Source organism: Salmo salar, chromosome 07, assembly GCF_965601325.2.
Source record: "Salmo salar chromosome 07, fSalSal1, whole genome shotgun sequence".
NCBI lineage: Eukaryota > Metazoa > Chordata > Actinopteri > Salmoniformes > Salmonidae > Salmo > Salmo salar.
Window position 1 is genome coordinate 14,626,963 of NC_138297.1, and position 19,036 is coordinate 14,645,998.

The following is a 19,036-nucleotide window of genomic DNA, read 5'->3' on the forward strand; positions in this document are numbered from 1 at the left end:
AGTCTTGATACAACATTTTGAACAGAAATGCAATGATTCATTGGATCAGTCTAAAACTTTGTACGTATACACCGCTGCAGTCTAGTGGCCAGAATCTAAACTGCACCTTGGCTGGAATAATAAATTATGGTTTTTCTCTTGCATTTCAAAGATGATGGTAAAAAAAATTCATGTTTTTTTCTTTGTATTATCTTTTACCAGATCTAATGTGTTATATTTTCCTACATTAATTTCACATTTCCACATACTTCAAAGTGTTTCCTTTCAAATGGTATCAAGAATATGCATATCCTTGCTTCAGGTCCTGAGATACAGGCAGTTAGATTTGGGTATGTCATTTTATGTGAACATTTTAAAAAAAATGGTCTGATCCTTAAGAGGATCATAATTATTAATGATCCTAACATGTCAAGACACCGGTAAATTGTCCTCTTCAAGGCGTTGGGGACTGAGAATCGACTGGACCTGAGGGCGGCAGTGGTACCAGATGTGCTAGATTTTCATAATGTCAGTGACTGAGGAGGGGGTTGATTGCAGTGAAAATAGCTGCTGCCCTTGTTTCTCAGGCCTGACAGCATTCTCTCTCTCTGCTCATCTGGGGCTGACGAACGTTTAAATAGGTCAGCTCTGGGGCGAATCACACCACACTGTTTTAGTTGTGTTGCTCATTTTTAAAATCACTCCACCTGAAGCTGTTAATGAGAGAAGGATGACGAGTCCGGCTCTTTGTGTGTCACGTTTATGACGCTGCAGACCAAATGCATCATCTGATTGACATCATCATTTATGGCAGTCGGATTGAGGAACTACATAGGGGTTTCAAGTTCGATCTTGCAAATCATGTTTTTGTCCAGTGTTTGTGGAAAAAAACATTGACGTTTACATGGTCTTTCTGTGTAGGTCAATTGAAATCCCCATGTCAAATGAAATACCATAACACGGTGAGTTCATTATCCTCACTAGAGCTACTCACTAAAGGTGTATGGAACAGAATGGGGTAATAACACGGTGAGTTCATTATCCTCACTAGAGCTACTCACTAAAGGTGTATGGAACAGAATGGGGTCAGAATAAGATAAGAAGATGATGATGATGAAGAAGACTGGGAGGAGGGTTGAGGTTGAACTACTGGAGGTGACGAGTGAGCAGCTGTAAATCCTGTTACGTCACAGTTTGGGAGCATGCCGTCTGGGGATGAGAGGGGTGGCGACGGGAGAGAATGGGAGCACGCCAAAGTCCGCCCGGCGATCGGGATTACAGCCCTGTAAAAGCACATCTGATTGGTGCGATTTGGGATTAGACGTTTGTAAAACAAGACGTGATTGGAGAGATCATTAACGAGGCTACCGCATCACATCTGGCTCAAGTAGCAGGGATTACAACCTTAGAAAAGCACTTTTGATTGGAGGAGCACAGATTACAGGCCTGTAAAAGCAAACCTGATTGGAGAAATGGGAATGTGGCTGCTATGAAAAGACATCCGATTGGTGTGTGTAGGATTATGTTGTTTGAGTCAGATTGGATGGGAAAGCTTCCAGGCCCTGTGAAGTTCACGTCTGACGGTGGATTAGAGATTCACAAATGCTTCATAGGTCCTAAAAATAGCATGTGCCTCTAGAAAAATCCCACAATGGATCCGGCATTGTCCAAAATGGCTCAGACGAGACCTAGGCGCACACACACACACACACATTCACAGATTCACTGACATATCTGTAGCATTGATCTGGCATTAACCTAGAGAGTTGATGAGGATTTGGTCATTGACCCAGTCACACACGCCTGTCCACCTGTTCTGAACTATTGAGCGCACTCTGCAGGTGATAGATGGCAGTGCACCCCTATAGAATTGCCTATGGCGATGCCTTTGGAATTCCACACGGATACACCTAACACAACACATGTATCTAACCTGAACATGAACCACTTTCTTTATTCACTTTTACTTTACATTTCAAATGTCACAGCAAGAAAGGGATCTTCAACTCTTCATGTTGACAGTGGCCTACCTACAGGGTTAGAGTCAATTCCATTGTAATTTCAGTCAATTCAGGAAGTACACTGAAATTTCAATGAAGACAGTTTTGAATTGTAATTTGGTTTACTTTCTGAACTGACTGGAATTTAAATTGAATTGACCCCAACCCTGCCTACATGTAACATAAACATTCAGGCCCCGTACCCTGACATTTTATTTATTCAGAACCCCTGTGCTCTCCTAACCCTTTGTCCCTAACACTGCTGACTACCTCTGACTCACCCACACAGCGTCCCTCAGGTAACCTTTTGTCGTTATGCCAAAGTTGTTTATCAAACATTAATAATCCAGCATATTGCCGGCAACAGGTCTGTCATTCATTCTTTATATTTGGATGCTTTGGCGCATCTATCTTCAGTTGAATTCAAAATGAGCTCTCCTCTTGGTTTCAGGGCTACCATGTGACTATTTTCCTTCTCAACTTTTGTCAAACCTCTTGATTTCTGTGGACAGGTCGCGTTACACTTTAAATCTGGTTCATTTCCTGGTTCTGTCGCGTGAATTTATTCATGTCAAATAATTCACTGGTCGCAGCGGTTGGCCACGTGAAAGATGAAAGCAACACCTGGAGGAATTGGAGCCCTGCTTCGCTGTGGCGTTGCAGTAGTGAATAACCTTGATGAATTTAAATGTTTAAGTGGTTTTCAAATACTTGCCCTTTAATAAATGACAATATTCCCTGGGGTACCAGTTGAGGTACCAGTATTGTGTTGAAATGAATAGCACTTGATATTGACATCTCAATTAACTCACGTCCCATTTAATTCACACATGGAAGTGTTATTATTGCAAAGTGGTCGTTGAGCACTCTAAGTGTTGTAGTGACCTGATATCCTGTTGGCAGCATGATGAATATAAACAGTGTGTAAATACTCTGTCTAGTTGAGCTCACCAGATGTGCACGCTAACATTACTCCTCCCTGAAGTGGGGGAACCAGATTTCACAGTGGAGTGCTAAGTTCACTGACATTAGCCTAGAAGCTCCACTCTTAAGACACCTGATGAATGATCAAAACACGTAAACAAAGGAGCGAGGGTTAAGGTGAATACAGAGCAACGATATCCATCCGTTGTGTTTGTGTGTAAAGCTCAGAGAGTACATAACACACCTGTTCCAACAGGACATTCAGTTCCATTCACTGACCTTTCATCTAGTTCCCAATGAATCGTGTTGGATTGGAAAGTTATGATGACCCTTCCTCTAGTTCCTAATGAATCATGTTGGATTGGGAAGTTATGATGACCCTTCATCTAGTTCCTAATGAATCATGTTGGATTGGGAAGTTATGATCACCCTTCATCTAGTTCCTAATGAATCATGTTGGATTGGGAAGTTATGATCACCCTTCATCTAGTTCCTAATGAATCATGTTGGATTGGGAAGTTATGATCACCCTTCATCTAGTTCCTAATGAATCATGTTGGATTGGGAAGTTATGATGACCCTTCATCTGGTTCCTAATGAATCATGTTGGATTGGGAAGTTATGATCACCCTTCATCTAGTTCCTAATGAATCATGTTGGATTGGGAAGTTATGATCACCCTCCATCTAGTTCCTAATGAATCATGTTGGATTGGGAAGTTATGATGACCCTTCATCTAGTTCCTAATGAATCATGTTGGATTGGGAAGTTATGATGACCCTTCATCTCATTCAGCTGTAAGGTGAAAGTGACGGGATTTACTGTAGCAATTACTGTGGTATCAGGAAACTGGACTGTAATCTGACCCTACTGGATTTACAGATCATGAACCGGCTTGTACTTTTGGCATTGTGTATCATTTGGTTGGTGTCTGGGAATGGAACACGGAAGCCACATGGAATACCTTTTTTTGGCATGGTCACAGTTAACGTGGTCACAGTTAGCGTGGTCACAGTTAGCGTGGTCACAGTTAGCGTGGTCACAATTATGTGAAAACCGGAGTAGAACAGGATCAGGCTTGTCTTACAACCCAAGAGAAGATAACACTAACTCCCTAACAACGTGAGGGAATGCCACAGTCCTTGGGGTTAAGGTGTGTGTGTGTGTGTGTGTGTGTGTGCTTCAAAGACTGACGCCTTCTATTTTGTCTCTCCTATAGATCACCAGAAGCTGGAGAGAGAGGCCAGGATTTGTCGTCTGCTCAAGCACCCTAATATCGGTTAGTCAAATACTGTACAAGTCTAACATCTGGGAATCCGTGTTCCACCTTCAGTTCCTCACTTTCTCCTGTCCTCCAGTCCCCTGTCCCTGACCTTTTTAACCTCTTCCCTCTCCTTCACCTTTAACCTCTTCCCTCTCCTCTTTCTCTTCAATGTGCCAGCTGGCCCTTCACTGGTGGCAGTAAGACAATCACACTGTTATGCCATAATACACAAGCGCTCCCACACACACACTTGACCGTCTGTCTCAGTCCTGGCCAGCCCACTGTGCCAGGGAAACTGTTCCCATAATCCATGGCAAAAAAAAAGAGTTAGAAAGGACCAGCCTTTTGCCTGGTAAAACAGCAATGTGTCCATCCCCCCCACCTCCACACACTCCCATGTAGGCTATCCCCATTTTGAAGGTAAATAACCTTGATACACCCCAAAGCCATTTTTAAGTGGATCCTGGGTAAATAAATATTGAAAGTCTGTTCAAACCAGACCTTGCCCACGTTCTCCCAGTCCCTTGCGGGCTGCCAAGGGACACGCGGAGGCCAAGGCACTGTAAGACTTGACGACCACACTGGGTGTTGGTGTGGTTGTTTTCACACTGTTTGTTCTCTGCCGAGAAGAGAAGGATGAGGGGGGCGGAAGAACTAGACGATGATAAGGGGGCGTCATTTTGTTTGTCTATCGATGAGAAGACTTGGTGATAAAATGTATAACGTGGGAGACCATTGGAGGAAGAGTGGTTTGGTTGACCATGTGTCTACATCTCAGTCCTGGAGCTATTATTATTACAGATAGGAATAGAGGAGAAATACACACCAGATGGGGCAGACTGACCCTAGCCCCCTGGCACATAGACTATTGCAGCATAGATACTGGAGACTGAGACGGGGGGGGAGTGTCAGGACACTGTAGCCATGTCCTTTGATACCCCCGGACAGGGCCAACCAGGCAGGATATATATACCCCACCCATTTTGCCAAAGCACAGCCCCCACACCACTAGAGGGATACCAACAGACCACCAACTTACTACCCTGAGACAAGGCTGAGTATAGCCCACCAAGATCTCCTCCAGCGCACAAGCCCGAGTGTACGCAAGACCGGACAGGAAGATCACTTCAGTGACTCAACCCACTCAAGTCGTGTATAGCGAAAAAAGCCTGGCATGACATGACCCACCCTTCTTAGGGACAGCATTGAAGAGCACTTGTAAGCCAGTGACTCAGCCCCCGTAATAGGGTCAGAGGCAGAGATTCACAGGGGAGATAAAGGAGCCTGTCAGGCACAGACAGCAAGGGCGGTTCATTGCTCCAGTGCCTTGCCGTTCACCTTCACACTCCTGGGCCAGACTACACTCAATCATAGGACCTACTGAAGAGATGAGTCTTCAGTAATGACTTAAAAGTTGAGACCGAGTCTGCGTCTCTCACATGGGTAGGCAGACCATTCCATAAAAATGGAGCTCTATAGGAGAAAGCCCTGCCTACAGCTGAGATGCTTAGAAATTCTAGGGACAATTAGGAGGCCTGCGTCTTGTGACCGTAGTGTACATGTCGGTGTGTACGGCAGGACCAAATCGGAAAGATAGGTAGGAGCAAGCCCATGTAACGCTTTGTAGGTTAGCAGTAAAACCTTGAAATCAGCCCTTGCCTTAACAGGAAGCCAGTGTAGGGAGGCTAGCACTGGAGTAATAAGATAATTTTTTTGGTTCTAGTCAAGATTGTAGCAGCCGTATTTACCACTAACTGAAGTTTATTTAGTGCCTTATCCGGGTCACCGGGGAGTAGAGCATTGCAGTAGTGTAATCTAGAAGTGACAAAAGCATGGATGAGCTTTTCTGCAAAATTTTCGAACAAAAAGTTTCACATTTTTGCAATGTTACAAAAAAGCTGCCCTTTTAAATATTCTTTATGTTCGTCGAAAGAGATCAGGATCCAGAGTAACGCTGAGTTCACACAGTTTTATTTGAGACGACTGTACAACCATCAAGATGAATTGTGAGATCAAACAGGATAACATGAATGCCTGGCATGATGGATTACTGTCCTGCCTATTGAGTGTCTAAATAATCTCTCAGGTTTCATACTGTACCCTCATAGGGTGATGTCTCAAAGCCTACCCTTCAAGGGCCTAGCTATAGAGATAATAACCCAAGTGATTCTACACTCTTAGAAAAAAGGATTCTTCAGCTGTCCCCATAGGCGAACCCTTTTGGGTTCCATGTAGAAAGAACCGTCTGTGTAAAGGCTTGTACGTGGAACCCAACACGGTTTTACTTGGAACCAAAAGGGTTCTAAGTGGAACCAACAAGGGTTTTTCAAAGGGTTCTCCTATGGGGACAGCCGAAAGAACCCTTTTAGGTTCTAGATAGCACCTTCTTTTTTTTCTAAGAGTGTAACAAAGGAAGTTCCCATATTGCTACAGTATGCCATCTTTACTCTGTCTGAACATCCATTCCTTCTTCTTTGAGGTCATCCGTCTCAGTTTCATTCTCTGATTGGCTGGTGCATGTAGCGATTGCTTCGTTAGATGCCTCGGAGGCGGAATGTTATCTCCGACTGGGACCCAAGGGGATTCCTGTCCTCCTCTTTCTCCTCCCTCTATCGTGCTTTACGCTGGCTATTTTATTTTTCCCTGACCTCTACCTTACCCTTTTCCTTTCTCCAACTCCTTTCTCTCCCCCCCCCCCCCGTCTCTCTCACCCCCTTCGCTCTCTCCCTCGCTTCATTCTGAAGGTCAGTCACTGCCATCCATCTGTATAATATCACCCCGGGAAGTCGTTTTCCTCTTGTGTGTTAATTACACTGATGGCTGACTAATTGGTTGTACCATATAAACCTAACATACCAACCATGGCAAGGTCTCCTCATGGTCATCCCTCTCCAAGGGTCGTGTTCATCTGTGCAGAGGATCAGGCCAAAATAGCTGGGTGTGTGTGACACCTGTTCAGAGACCCAAAACCCTAAGAATAGAACCGAAATTTGGCTGGGTCTGTTGACCACTCGACCTCTCCTGCTGACCAATTGAAAGACGGTAACACCTGACTGGCTGTTTCCTGCATGGTGACCTGTGTAGCCCTTGGCATTAAGATGCTGTACGCTCTTAGGGGTTTTAGGGGTTCTTCAAATTGAAACTGTGGGGAAACTGCTATAAATTCATAATGTAGAGGCCTATGGGATATTAATTGAAGCGGTAAGGGAGGAGATGGTACATGTGATCTGCATAACATAACAATACCAATTGACATACCTTTGTATGCCTCCTTGTCTGTATACCTACAGACACAAAGGTCAGCAGTTCAGTCATCTGCACCCAGTACAGCTAGCCTTCAACATATTCTTATAGCCTACATGTTCTTACCTATTTGTTGATTGATATCCATTGAATTGTGTCCATTTTCTGTTTTTAGAAAGATTTGCACAAATATGAAAAGATTGATGTTGTCATAAAACAATATAAATTTAGATCATACAAGGGACAAACCTTCTCTTTTTATATTGAGATGTTTACAATGTTCAGCTAAGTGCCTGCACCTGCTGTCCTTTTAAATTCAAATCCAAATGTTTCTGTTGGGCAGTTAGGTTCCTGCAAGAACCCCCACCAACTAAGGAGGTTCCTCGATGAACCATTGGAAGAACCTTTTGGGGGCAATTTTCATTGCCAAGAACCCTAAGGTTCTTCAGAGAACTTTGAGGATCTAAGAAGAACCCTGGTTGAACCCCTCATGTTTAGAGTATAGGACATCGGGGTTATATAATGATGTGTATCAAGGCAGACTGCTCCAAATACAGTTCACTGAACTCTGAACAGGTTCATATTTCAACAGGAAACATGTATTTATATGTACTGTATTATGTGTCACAGTCCTATAGAAACTTTTTGTACACTATAGGACGCGATATTTATGTGGTTAAGCATTCAGAATTGATTGATTGTGTTGGGAAGTGGGCTGATATGGTACAATACATCAAGACATCTCCTGACACATTAAAGGAAATACCATAGAACACGTTTGGGATGTGTATTACCATTGATGTAAACCCTGCTGTATTGTGTTCTGAGTCGGTCTCAGTGAGATGAATGGTGAGTTTGTATGGCCTCCGAGGTTTATTATGGTTTCAATTGAGTCAGGCAGGAGCGAGGACGTTTAAATCAGGGTCATTTGTGTAATGGATGAGTTTCTCTTCCTCAGACTTTTTTCTTTGCCTGGCACACAGACTACACACACAGCCAAGCAGCAGACTACACACACACACACACACAGCCAAGCAGCAGACTACACACACACACACAGCCAAGCAGCAGACTACACACACACAGCCAAGCAGCAGACTACACACACAGCCAAGCAGCAGACTACACACACACACACAGCCAAGCAGCAGACTACACACACAGCCAAGCAGCAGACTACACACACACACACACACAGCCAAGCAGCAGACTACACACACAGCCAAGCAGCAGACTACACACACACACACACACACAGCCAAGCAGCAGACCACACACACACACACACACACAGCCAAGCAGCAGACTACACACACACACACAGCCAAGCAGCAGACTACACACACACACACAGCCAAGCAGCAGACTACACACACAGCCAAGCAGCAGACTACACAAACACACACACACAGCCAAGCAGCAGACACACACACACACACACACACAGCCAAGCAGCAGATGATACACACACAGTCAAGCAGCAGACTACACAGACACACACACAGCCAAGCAGCGGGCTACACACACACACACACACACACACACACACACACACACACACACACACACACAGACTGCATGACTAAATGTTTCAGTCTGAAGGGCATCATTTCTAATCAGACTTTTACTTTCTCTCTCTCTTCCTCTCATCCCTCTCTCTCGCTCGTTCGCTCTCATCCCCCCCTCCCCTCTCGCTCGCTCTCATCATCCCCGCTCTCTCTCTCGCTCGCTCTCACCCCCCCACTCCTCTTTCTCTCGCGCGCTCTCATCCCCTCCCCCTTCCTCTCACTCTCTCTCACACAGTGAGGCTCCATGACAGCATATCAGAGGAGGGATTCCACTACCTGGTCTTTGACTTGTAAGTACAATGTTTCTTTCAATATAATCGACCCCAACCATCTGACCAGTGGTGTATAACCCACCATCGACCCCCAACCATCTGACCAGTGGTGTATAACCCACCATCGACCCCCAACCATCTGCCCAGTGGTGTATAACCCACCATCGACCCCCAACCATCTGACCAGTGGTGTATAACCCACCATTGACCCCCCCCCCCCCCCAACCATCTGACCAGTGGTGTATAACCCACCATCGACCCCCCCAACCATCTGATCAGTGGTGTATAACCCACCATCGACCCCCCCCCCCCCCCCCCCCCAACCATCTGACCAGTGGTGTATAACCCACCATCGACCCCCCCCCCCCCCCAACCATCTGACCAGTGGTGTATAACCCACCATCGACCCCCAACCATCTGACCAGTGGCGTATAACCCACCATCGTCTTGTCACTTCACTGCTCCCTTCTGGGGAATGTACATAACCAATGGAAAAGGATGCATCACACTTCCCATTGGTTCAGAGCTGGTCAATCTTGGAAAAATGCATATACACTGAACAAAAATATAAATGCAACATGTAAAGTGCTGGTTTCATGAGCTGAAATAAAACATCTTAAATGTTCCATACGCACAAAAAGGTTCTTTCTCTCAAATTTTGTGCACAAGTTTGTTTACATCCCTGTTAGTGAGCATTTCTCCTTGCCAAGATAATCCATCTACCTGACAGATGTGGTATATTAAGAAGCGCATTAAACAGCATAATCATTACACAGGTGCACCTTGTGCTGGGAACAATAAAAGGCCACAATGTGCTGTTTTGTCACAACACAATTTCACAGATGTCTCAAGTTTTGAGGGAGTGTTCAATGGACATGCTGACTACAGGAATGTCCACCAGAGCTGTTGCCAGGGAATTTAAGCCCTTTTGTGGCGAAAAACTCATTCTGATTGGCTGTGCCTGGCTCCCCAGTGGGTGGGCCTGGCTTTTTCAAAATGTTGTTAAGTTACAGCCTTATTCTAAAATGGATAAAAAATTCATAAAACATCCTCATCAACCTACACGCAGTTCCCCATAATAACAAAACATTTTTTTTTTTTAATGTTTCTAAATGTATTCAAAATAAAAAATACCTTTATTTACATAAGTATTCAGACCGAAGTTAAAGCCTACAACTGCCCCTGTCACGATCACTGTCCTCGAACTCCCTGTCATAAATAAGCCAAGGCGCAGCGTGCCGGTAATTCCACATCCTTTATTTAGAAGTGAAACCGAACAAAACAATAAACAGGATAAACAGAAAGAAACGTGACGTTCTGGGGCTGCTCAAAGGCAGCTACACAAAAACAAGATGCCACAACTCAAGGAGGGGAAAAAGGGCTGCCTAAGTATGGTTCCCAATCAGAGACAATGATGGACAGCTGCCTCTGATTGGAAACCACACTCAGCCAAAACAAAGAAATAGAAAAACTAGATTGCCCACCCCACATCACACCCTGACCTAACCAAACTAGAGGAAAATAAACGTCTCTAAGGTCAGGGCGTGACAGCCCCAGAGTTTGGTGAGGTCATCTGGTCTAAAGGGGACACATTACAGTATGATTTAGAGTTCTGTTTGCCTGGCCTCTTATAAATCCGTTTGAACCCTGACCTGCGTGATTTGACTACAGTGTTCCTTCACTACAGCTCTCTCTCTCTCTCTCCCTTGTGTTTCTCTATATACTCTGTCATCATCGCATGTTGGCTCCATATTTCAAACATTTTTGACACACAGATCAATATAACTTCAGAAGAAGACCATTACCAAGACCATACCTTCTGCTCTCTCTACCAGTCTCTTGTGTGTTGCTAGCAGTTTGGCGGTGTTTCATTTGATAGCTAGAAGGGGAAATCACTTCCAATATATTTTAAATGCTGCATTTCATTTGACTAATGGGCTGTAAAAAAAAAAAAGTATATAAAACGGCTGAGATGAGTGAATTACAGGGATGAAAGCTTTTCTCTATTTTTACCCAAATAAACCTGTCAGGATGAATGACAACAAACAATAAGACCGCAGTGAGGCTAAATCACATTGACCGTGAATAGAAGAGGTACATTTTTTAAACTTTTATTATATCCGCCTGCCATTTTATATTTTAATGTGTTCCTCCATTCAATGAACGACCACTTCTTACTAATGCATTATATGGAACAAATTGAAAGCATTGCGAGAATGCTTTTGACAATGCCTGTGGTTTGTCGGATGTGACCGTAGGCCAGAGAAAGGTTGTTTGGATAGAGTTTTGGGGACAATGACTTGGACAAATCTTTGATGTGTAATAATAAAGCTTACATAAAGAGAAAAATAGCATGTATTGTGCAACAGTAGTTGACATTTAGGAACAGAAAATGATGCATGGGCGAAAAGAGAAACTAAAGTCGCACACTAACAGGAGGGACTACTTTATCAAATGAATGGGAATTAAAAATAGAAACGCTAAAATCGGAACAAATTGCCTTAGAGTGATATTTTCAGGGTCAAACCCTTTTTGAGTCTTTGAGATGAACTGTTGTGACCTTCAGTTACCTATAACCTTGACCATGAACTGATGTCTTAGGCTAATACTAAGTGTGTGTGTGTGCGCTCTGAACAAGTATTAGTCTGGTGTCGTGCCAAGAGTGGCTACATGAAACATTCCCATCTCCTGTGTTGCCCAGTTCCTTGAAATAACACTTGGAATTTGGGACATTTAGCTCACTGTAATACACAGCATTCCAATCTAGTGTGAACAATAAATGTTGAGATTCTAACACCTGTCGTGTCTTTGGGGGTACCATTAAACGGAAGATATGTTTATCAATTAGCTCCCTGTAATTATTATCACGCGATTAAACTGATTAATCGTTTACTTGTAATTAACTAGGAGGTCGGGGCACCAAGGAGAATATTCAGATTACAAAGCTATAATTTTCCTAATATAACTTTCCTGTACTATAATATTCTATTCTATTATAGTATAGGTCGATTATCTTCTAAGTTTAAATGGGGTATTTACCTCTAGTCCAGTCTCATTCCAAAACGTCGTAAATTGTTGTATCTGCACGAACCCAGTCTTTACTAAAACATACAAACAGTAATTATCGTCAACAAAGGATTGGTATTGGAATGTGCCCTTGTGGGCTAAACAGGCTGGTCGGCCTGTTGAACAATGGGTCATAAATGGTCAGCTGAGAAGTTTACACAGAGTTAATTAACAATTGACAATTGAAGGCTCACTCATTCGGGAACAATTGCAATCAATATATATATTTACGCTCAGTGTGTCGTTCTGATTCTTGTTGGAGAGTAGTTCTGTTGGGGAGTTTTGTCCGCGTTCTCTCTCTCTCTCTCTCTCGGTTAGAATGGATCTTTCAGAGCGACATTCATTAATGTCGTCATAGAATGGTGGTTTCGTTGGTCTTCGCGTTCGATGATATAATTTACTTAGCTGCAGACTAATAATTAATATCAAAGACTTGTTCTTATTCTGTCGGTATCAATAGTCTAAAAGTTAACCACGTGGTATGGTTCACTTTCAGTAGAGGACTTGGATGGTCAAACCTCTGGCCATAGAGTGTAGGCCTGGTCTGGAGAAATGTAAATCAGGGAGTGTTTTATAGTGCCCATCGAACAGGCTGGTCAAATGATGCCTGGTCCTGTATATGTCCCTGGGGCGTGCCTATGACTGAGTTAGAATTGTATTTCTGTAACCAAATCTATCACATTACATCAGTACATAGCATCTCAATGTCTTACAAAAGCTTTATCCTTATTAATACATTCCATACACCCATATGAGGCAAGTCTTAAACTGAGTCTATTATATAAAAAGTTTTATGGTAATATGGCTATATTGTCTCTTCTGAGTATCACAAAATTGTACCAAAAGAGGCCAACGTCATGACATACCCCCCCTGGTGGTTTGGATCTTGTTTATCCTGCAAGTTACAAATCAACATAAAATCATGACCACGTGATGTCCCATTGGTAGATCATCGTTGCAGTCCTCTCTGGTGGTTGAACTTGGTAGGCTCTCTGAAAGCGGAGCCGTCCACCACAAGGATGGGCAGTTGATGTCCGGTTGGTGATCGCCGTTGCGGTCTCCTCAATTGGTGTACCTTGGTAGGTTCCCTGGAAGCTGTAAAGTACCCCAGGAAGGGCCAGGGGATGTCCTGGTTGGTGATCGCCGTTGCGGTCCCTCCCTCTGGTGGTTTACCTTGGTAGTCTCTCTGACAGCGGGCATGCCGCCACAAGGATAGGCTGTGGGTGTCTGGATTTGGGGTCGCCGTTCCGGACCCGTCGTCCAGACTGGAAGATCTGGGCAGTAACTTAGGCAGATGTTAACAACGCACACACACTCATGAAATATATATAATTACATTCATTCCCCAATGAGCGGCGTTGTGGCACTAAGTGATGGTTGTATGGGGACTTTGTTTATGGCTCTATCACTTCCTAAGTGTCAAAGGAACTGAACCGAAAAGGAATGAAAGCTTTAACAAAACAAAAATATACAAAATATAGTTCACACAAAAAAATCATCTAATTGGACTGTATTCTATATACGTCCAATGTTCTGGCAAAATGATTATCATGGCATTGTCTCTAATGCCATATCTAGGGTTTTCTTACTTGGTGTGTTGCTTAGGCGCTATCCTAAGTTGATAACTATATGATAAGTCTACAGCTGTAATGCACTAGTTTTGGGCAGTCTACAGGTATGACCTACGGACTTCTGGGAAGAAAACTGGTGAGTGCTGTAGAGTCAAAGGCCTAGAAGTAAATGTTCAACTTTACTAAGGCTGGTATATTGCTTGGGCCCTTAAGTGGTCCTAGCATAAATCCTAATTGGATGTTCCGTTGTGCATGTGCGTTTATGCTTACACAAGCGCGCATGTCAAGGGAAGAAAACCAAGTATCCGGGCAGATTACAACTTGTTCAGAATGAGTCTGACGTAGTCAGGTAATTTTCAGGTCAATGCCTGGAGGTCAGTCAGAATTGGTGTCAAGGGAGTCTGTAGTAGTTTTCTACAAGTCACTGTCTTCCACTATTGTAGTGGCGATAGGTATGAAGTCTATTTCATAGCTATGTTATCCACGGAGGAGCTAACCTCACGACGGAAGTACTCTTTAAGTGTTGGACCAGTCATACGTGGTGTGATCATGGTTCATGACTTCTAATAATTTTACTCCTGAATGGAGGGTCCTATTTATTAGTGACATGTGTGTTAACCATTGGAAGAGTGCACTGGAGATTCCCCTCCACGTGTTGCACTCTGAGTGACTCCTATGTCGCTGTTGTCAATGGTAATTTGATTTGTTAAGTCTCTAACCTTCTTACTGATTGTAGCTGGTATTGGTACTCAAGGGGACCAGTTATCCTACCGATTTATTCTGAAATATTATCTACCGGAACACATGATTGGAGCATTTTACTAGTTGTATTGTAGTTGAACCTACGCATGGCAAAGAATGATTATTGATGCCATTAGTTTTGGAGGTGGACAAGTCCACTGGACTTCCTTTACGACTAGTGTGGTACACCTCAGTACTATCTTAGATGTCTTCTAAGATAATCCCCGTCTAGGGGCCTGTCTGCTCCTCACTGTTCTCATAGGAGAGTTTACAACTAGATTTGATTTATGCTCTGGCGGCCTCGTACGGTGTTGTCCGTAGTCTCGACCCCCCCCCACCGGCCTCGATGAGGCTCATCATGGGTCTGGGCTACTATTCCCCCCCTTTGTGCCTCGGGACCCCCCCACCAGTGGGTGGTGTTGGTGTCCGATGCGCAAATGAAAAGGTCGGACCCTATGTACGAGTTGTCAGCGGCCGCGTTTTTATGAGAGTGGCTGTAACCTTTCAACCAAATCTCCTGGTGTTTGTGCTTCAAAACGCTCAGTGGCTGTCGAGGCATGTCAGTCACCACCGCGTCCGCGTGTGGTAACCTCTTCATTACCTGTGAACTGAGACGAGGATATCGGTCTGTGATATCGCAAAGTGTTTCACCAGTGGGAGTCATCGGGTCAGTTGCTGGACTGACGCCATTAGTGTCGTTGTAAGGGGTGACAGTCCCCAACAAAGCGGAAGGTGTATCATCGGAAGCAGAGTATACTCTGCGCATCAATGTTTTTCTTGCTGGGACAGCCGCAGTGCTTGCGGAAGTGTCCAAAGGGAAAGAAAAGTTCATCTCAACTACCGTATTACATGACTGCAAGGAGGAGGGAAGTTGCTTATTCACAGAGACAGCTGGCTCGATATCATGAAAAGAATGGTCAATCAGGTTGGCTGATGGAATGTGTCGAGATATCGTACTATCTCCGTGGATCGGATTTTGTACCAAGAGGTTTCTAAACGTCTTTTCCTCAAGGGGTGCTTTCGACAGATACCCCTCGTGAAGGACTGCGTTGCAGCTAGCGTTAGGGGGAGACGGTGTGGTCAGTGGAGAAGGCACTGTGGCCTGTGACCATACCTGGTTGGTTTTCCAATCCATCAATGGGAGTAACCGATCCATCAAGTCTGCTCCAAGTAGCAGGGTTACAGTTTCGAGGCTGGTAACATACACAGGGTGAACGAGCGATACGTCCTGGAAGTGTAGTTTCAGCATGACTCTCAATGTGAGAGGCGAGGTAGTCTGAGTGACCCCTCGAAGTTTAGTGTCGCATCGTTCCACTTTTAACCAACGTTTAGTTGGCTTCAAAGCCCTTTTGAGATCATCAAACAATGTTTGAGAGATGAGTGATATTGTCGCACCCGAATCAATTAGCGCATGACAAGCTAAGCAGTCCTCCAGGACTGTTTCCAGGTATGGCCGTTTAGATTCGTGGTTAGTGGACATATTCCCCACAAAGTGGAGTGGTCGTTCGCAACGACCTGATGTGCCATGTCTGTTCAAGATGGAAGCAGATTGACTTTTCTGATTTTGAGTGGGCTTGGCTTTAACGAAGCGTTTGACCTTTTTCTTCGCAACTTTTGTATCAGAGTCTATAGACAGAGCCCGGGGGCTTGTTTCTTGATCAAGCGGGCCCTGGATAGGGTCTTGAATGAGAGCGGGAGAAATTTGAACTTTAACGTCCATGCTATGGGTGTTAATTCCTACGGACCTGGTGTCCGGTAATTCCCCGTCTAGTCCTTGTGACTTATCTTTTACCCTTTTCTCAAATTGTTCTCGCTTAAGTTCTTCCCGTAGTGGGACTTCTGGAGAACATTGGTCTACGTTTTGGTCGTCCTTCAACCCTTTGTTACCCTTGTGCTCTGACACTTTTTGTGGGTTGGGTGCAGGAACGTAGCGAACGGGTCGATTGTAGCGGTAGTCATGTTGATGGCTACGTACTTTACAGTTCTTTCGACCGCGGAGGCTATTGGAATCATGGTTTCGTGGTAGAAACTGTTGTTGTGCGTCATCTCTAGACGCTCCAATACCTGATAATGCACCCTCTAACTGGAGTGAGTGCTCCTGGTTAAACTTCAAAACGGAGTGGTCAGGGCTCTTAGCGTTGTGAACTTTTGATGCCTCAAAAGCTGTGCTTGCAAGCTCTCTGAGTTGTAAGATAGGCAAGCCAACGTGGGCTGCAGGGCCCAAGTAGGTAATGAAGGTGGGATACATGTTTGACAGAAACATTTGTTTGAATGGTAACAGCTCTTCCATTCCTGTTTCTGTGAGTAGGCCAAAGTAAGCTGAACGAAGCCTATGATAGAAAGCTTGTGGGTGTTAGTTCCGAGCTTGTTTGACCGTGTTAGCCAGTGAGCTATCGTGTTTGCGAGTCGCAGAACCACTGAATTCTAATTTCAAAGCTGTGGCAAGTTTAGCATAGTCATTTAGCACGTGTTGTTGTTGTAGATGAATGAACCTCGTCACGTGTCTATTCGACGTTCGCTTCAACAGGTAAACCCTGTCAGAACCCGTCGCGTTCGGGTAGCCACCCAACGCGTCCTCTATGTCAGCTAGGAACGTCTCAGTATCGTTTGGCTGACCTGGAACGGGGTCAAAGGTGGGGAAATTCTTGACGAGTTTGTCAAGGTATTCTGCACCAAGCGGGCGGAGAGGGTTGGCTTCTTCCTGTGGAGAAATTGGGGCCGAAAGGCCAAGAGAAGAAGCCAAGCCTTGTTGTTGTTGGCCAAGAGGCGCCATATTACTCAGTGCCGAAGGGCCAAGAGGAGAAGACTGAGGGACACATGAGGGAGGCAAGGTCTGAAACCTATTGTCTTCACTCCTGTGAGTACAGGGCTCCGGTTGCTTGGATGGGAAGTCGCGCTGTAGAGCGTGACCATTCTGGATTTCCTCCAGATGGTACCTAAGGGTGGAATTCTGCTGCATTGCAGAGTCCACTTGAGCGCTTAGAGTACTGATTTTGGACACGTGAGTGTCACACCTGCTCCTTTCGATCTCAAACTTATCTGTCATGGTTTGCAGATAGAGGTCTTGAGTATGGAGCGAGAGATTCAGTGATGAGATTTCCTCTGCTTGCTTAGAAATCAATATTTCCAACCTCATCACCTGAGTTCTCTCATCATTCATTTGGTCAGCGACTTCAATAAGTTCTACTGATTTATCATCCAACTTTGTCATTGTGTTTATTAACTGATCGTCTTTGGTTTGCAGCGCTTTGAGGAGCACCGTGTTATTTTGAGTAACATTCAACAAAACAGCATGCATGTTGTCAAGTTGAGCGCTCCTGTTTGTAGATAACTCTTCAGATTTATCTAGTTTGGCATGGACATCATCGTATTTAGTTTTGACTAAATCGAGTTGTTCCTGTAGAAAACGATTTTGTTGAAGAGCTTGTGCTTGTTCATCGTCATACGTTTTTGCAATTACATTTAATTGTTCAGTTTTCGAACGCAGTTCCATAGCTAGCAGAATTTTTCCCTTTTCTGCATTTGTCATTGGTTTCCCGGTTCTCTTCACCTGTCCCTTTATGTCTACCGTTACCTGCTCGTGCTTCAGCTGTGCACTGCGGTATTGGACAGATGGCAATCTCGGATGGCAAGACATCAGAGCTAGACTGGAGAGAACCTTTACGAGGCCTGCGCCCGATGGTTGATTTTGGAAAACATTGTTGTCTGCTTTTCCACTAATGGCATAATTAGGGTTGTTATCGCTGCTGAGGTCAGAGATCCATCCATTTACGGATGGAGGATCACTAATTAGCGGGCGAGTGGGGACCACCCCCTCTGATAGCCTGCACATTATTAGAACATTTGAAAGGAAAAAAGGTTTTCCTACTTTTCCAAAATTTTGTAATGTGGGGAGCTGCAAAGACGATTTTAATCTATTTATAGACGTTAATGAACCATCAGTACTGTACAGTACTGTGGAAGTTGGACGTGAATGAATTTGCAAAAGCAAATTGAATTAATCAATGCCAATGATTAGTCCTACCTGGGTAGGCTATCTGGGTATTAAACTTGAATTACCTGAGAGGTTACTTCATCCAGGTTAATATGCAAAGTTTAAGTTGTCTCATTTAATTGGAAGAACCTAGAAAGGTATGTTCGACAATTTAACTTATTAAATTGAATGAGACGATAATCCATACAATCTCCATTGATTGGATATCATAAGTGTAAACCGTAGTTCAAATGTTGGGACCCTTCACCACTATACTTTCCCTTAATGAGTTTTACTGATTAATCTATTTATGATATATCAAACCTGTATAGGCTATCTGGGAATTAACTTTCAATTAACCTGAGAGCATTGCTTCATCTAAGTTAAGTTTGGAAAAAGTTAATCATGTCTCATCGTAGACGCCCAATCAATTTT

General features: G+C 44.1%; 1 protein-coding gene across 14 annotated transcripts in view; it reads left to right on the forward strand.

The window, feature by feature from the left end:
- Positions 1 to 19,036, forward strand: part of LOC100380644 (calcium/calmodulin-dependent protein kinase type II delta chain) — a 117,874-nt gene that overhangs the window by 54,363 nt on the left and 44,475 nt on the right. For all 14 annotated transcript variants that reach the window (XM_045721539.2, XM_045721541.2, XM_045721540.2 and 11 more), the window contains 2 exons: positions 4,123 to 4,182; positions 9,214 to 9,268. In XM_045721539.2, coding sequence (XP_045577495.1) covers positions 4,123 to 4,182; positions 9,214 to 9,268 — 115 coding nt within the window. The remainder of the gene's footprint in view (positions 1 to 4,122; positions 4,183 to 9,213; positions 9,269 to 19,036) is intronic.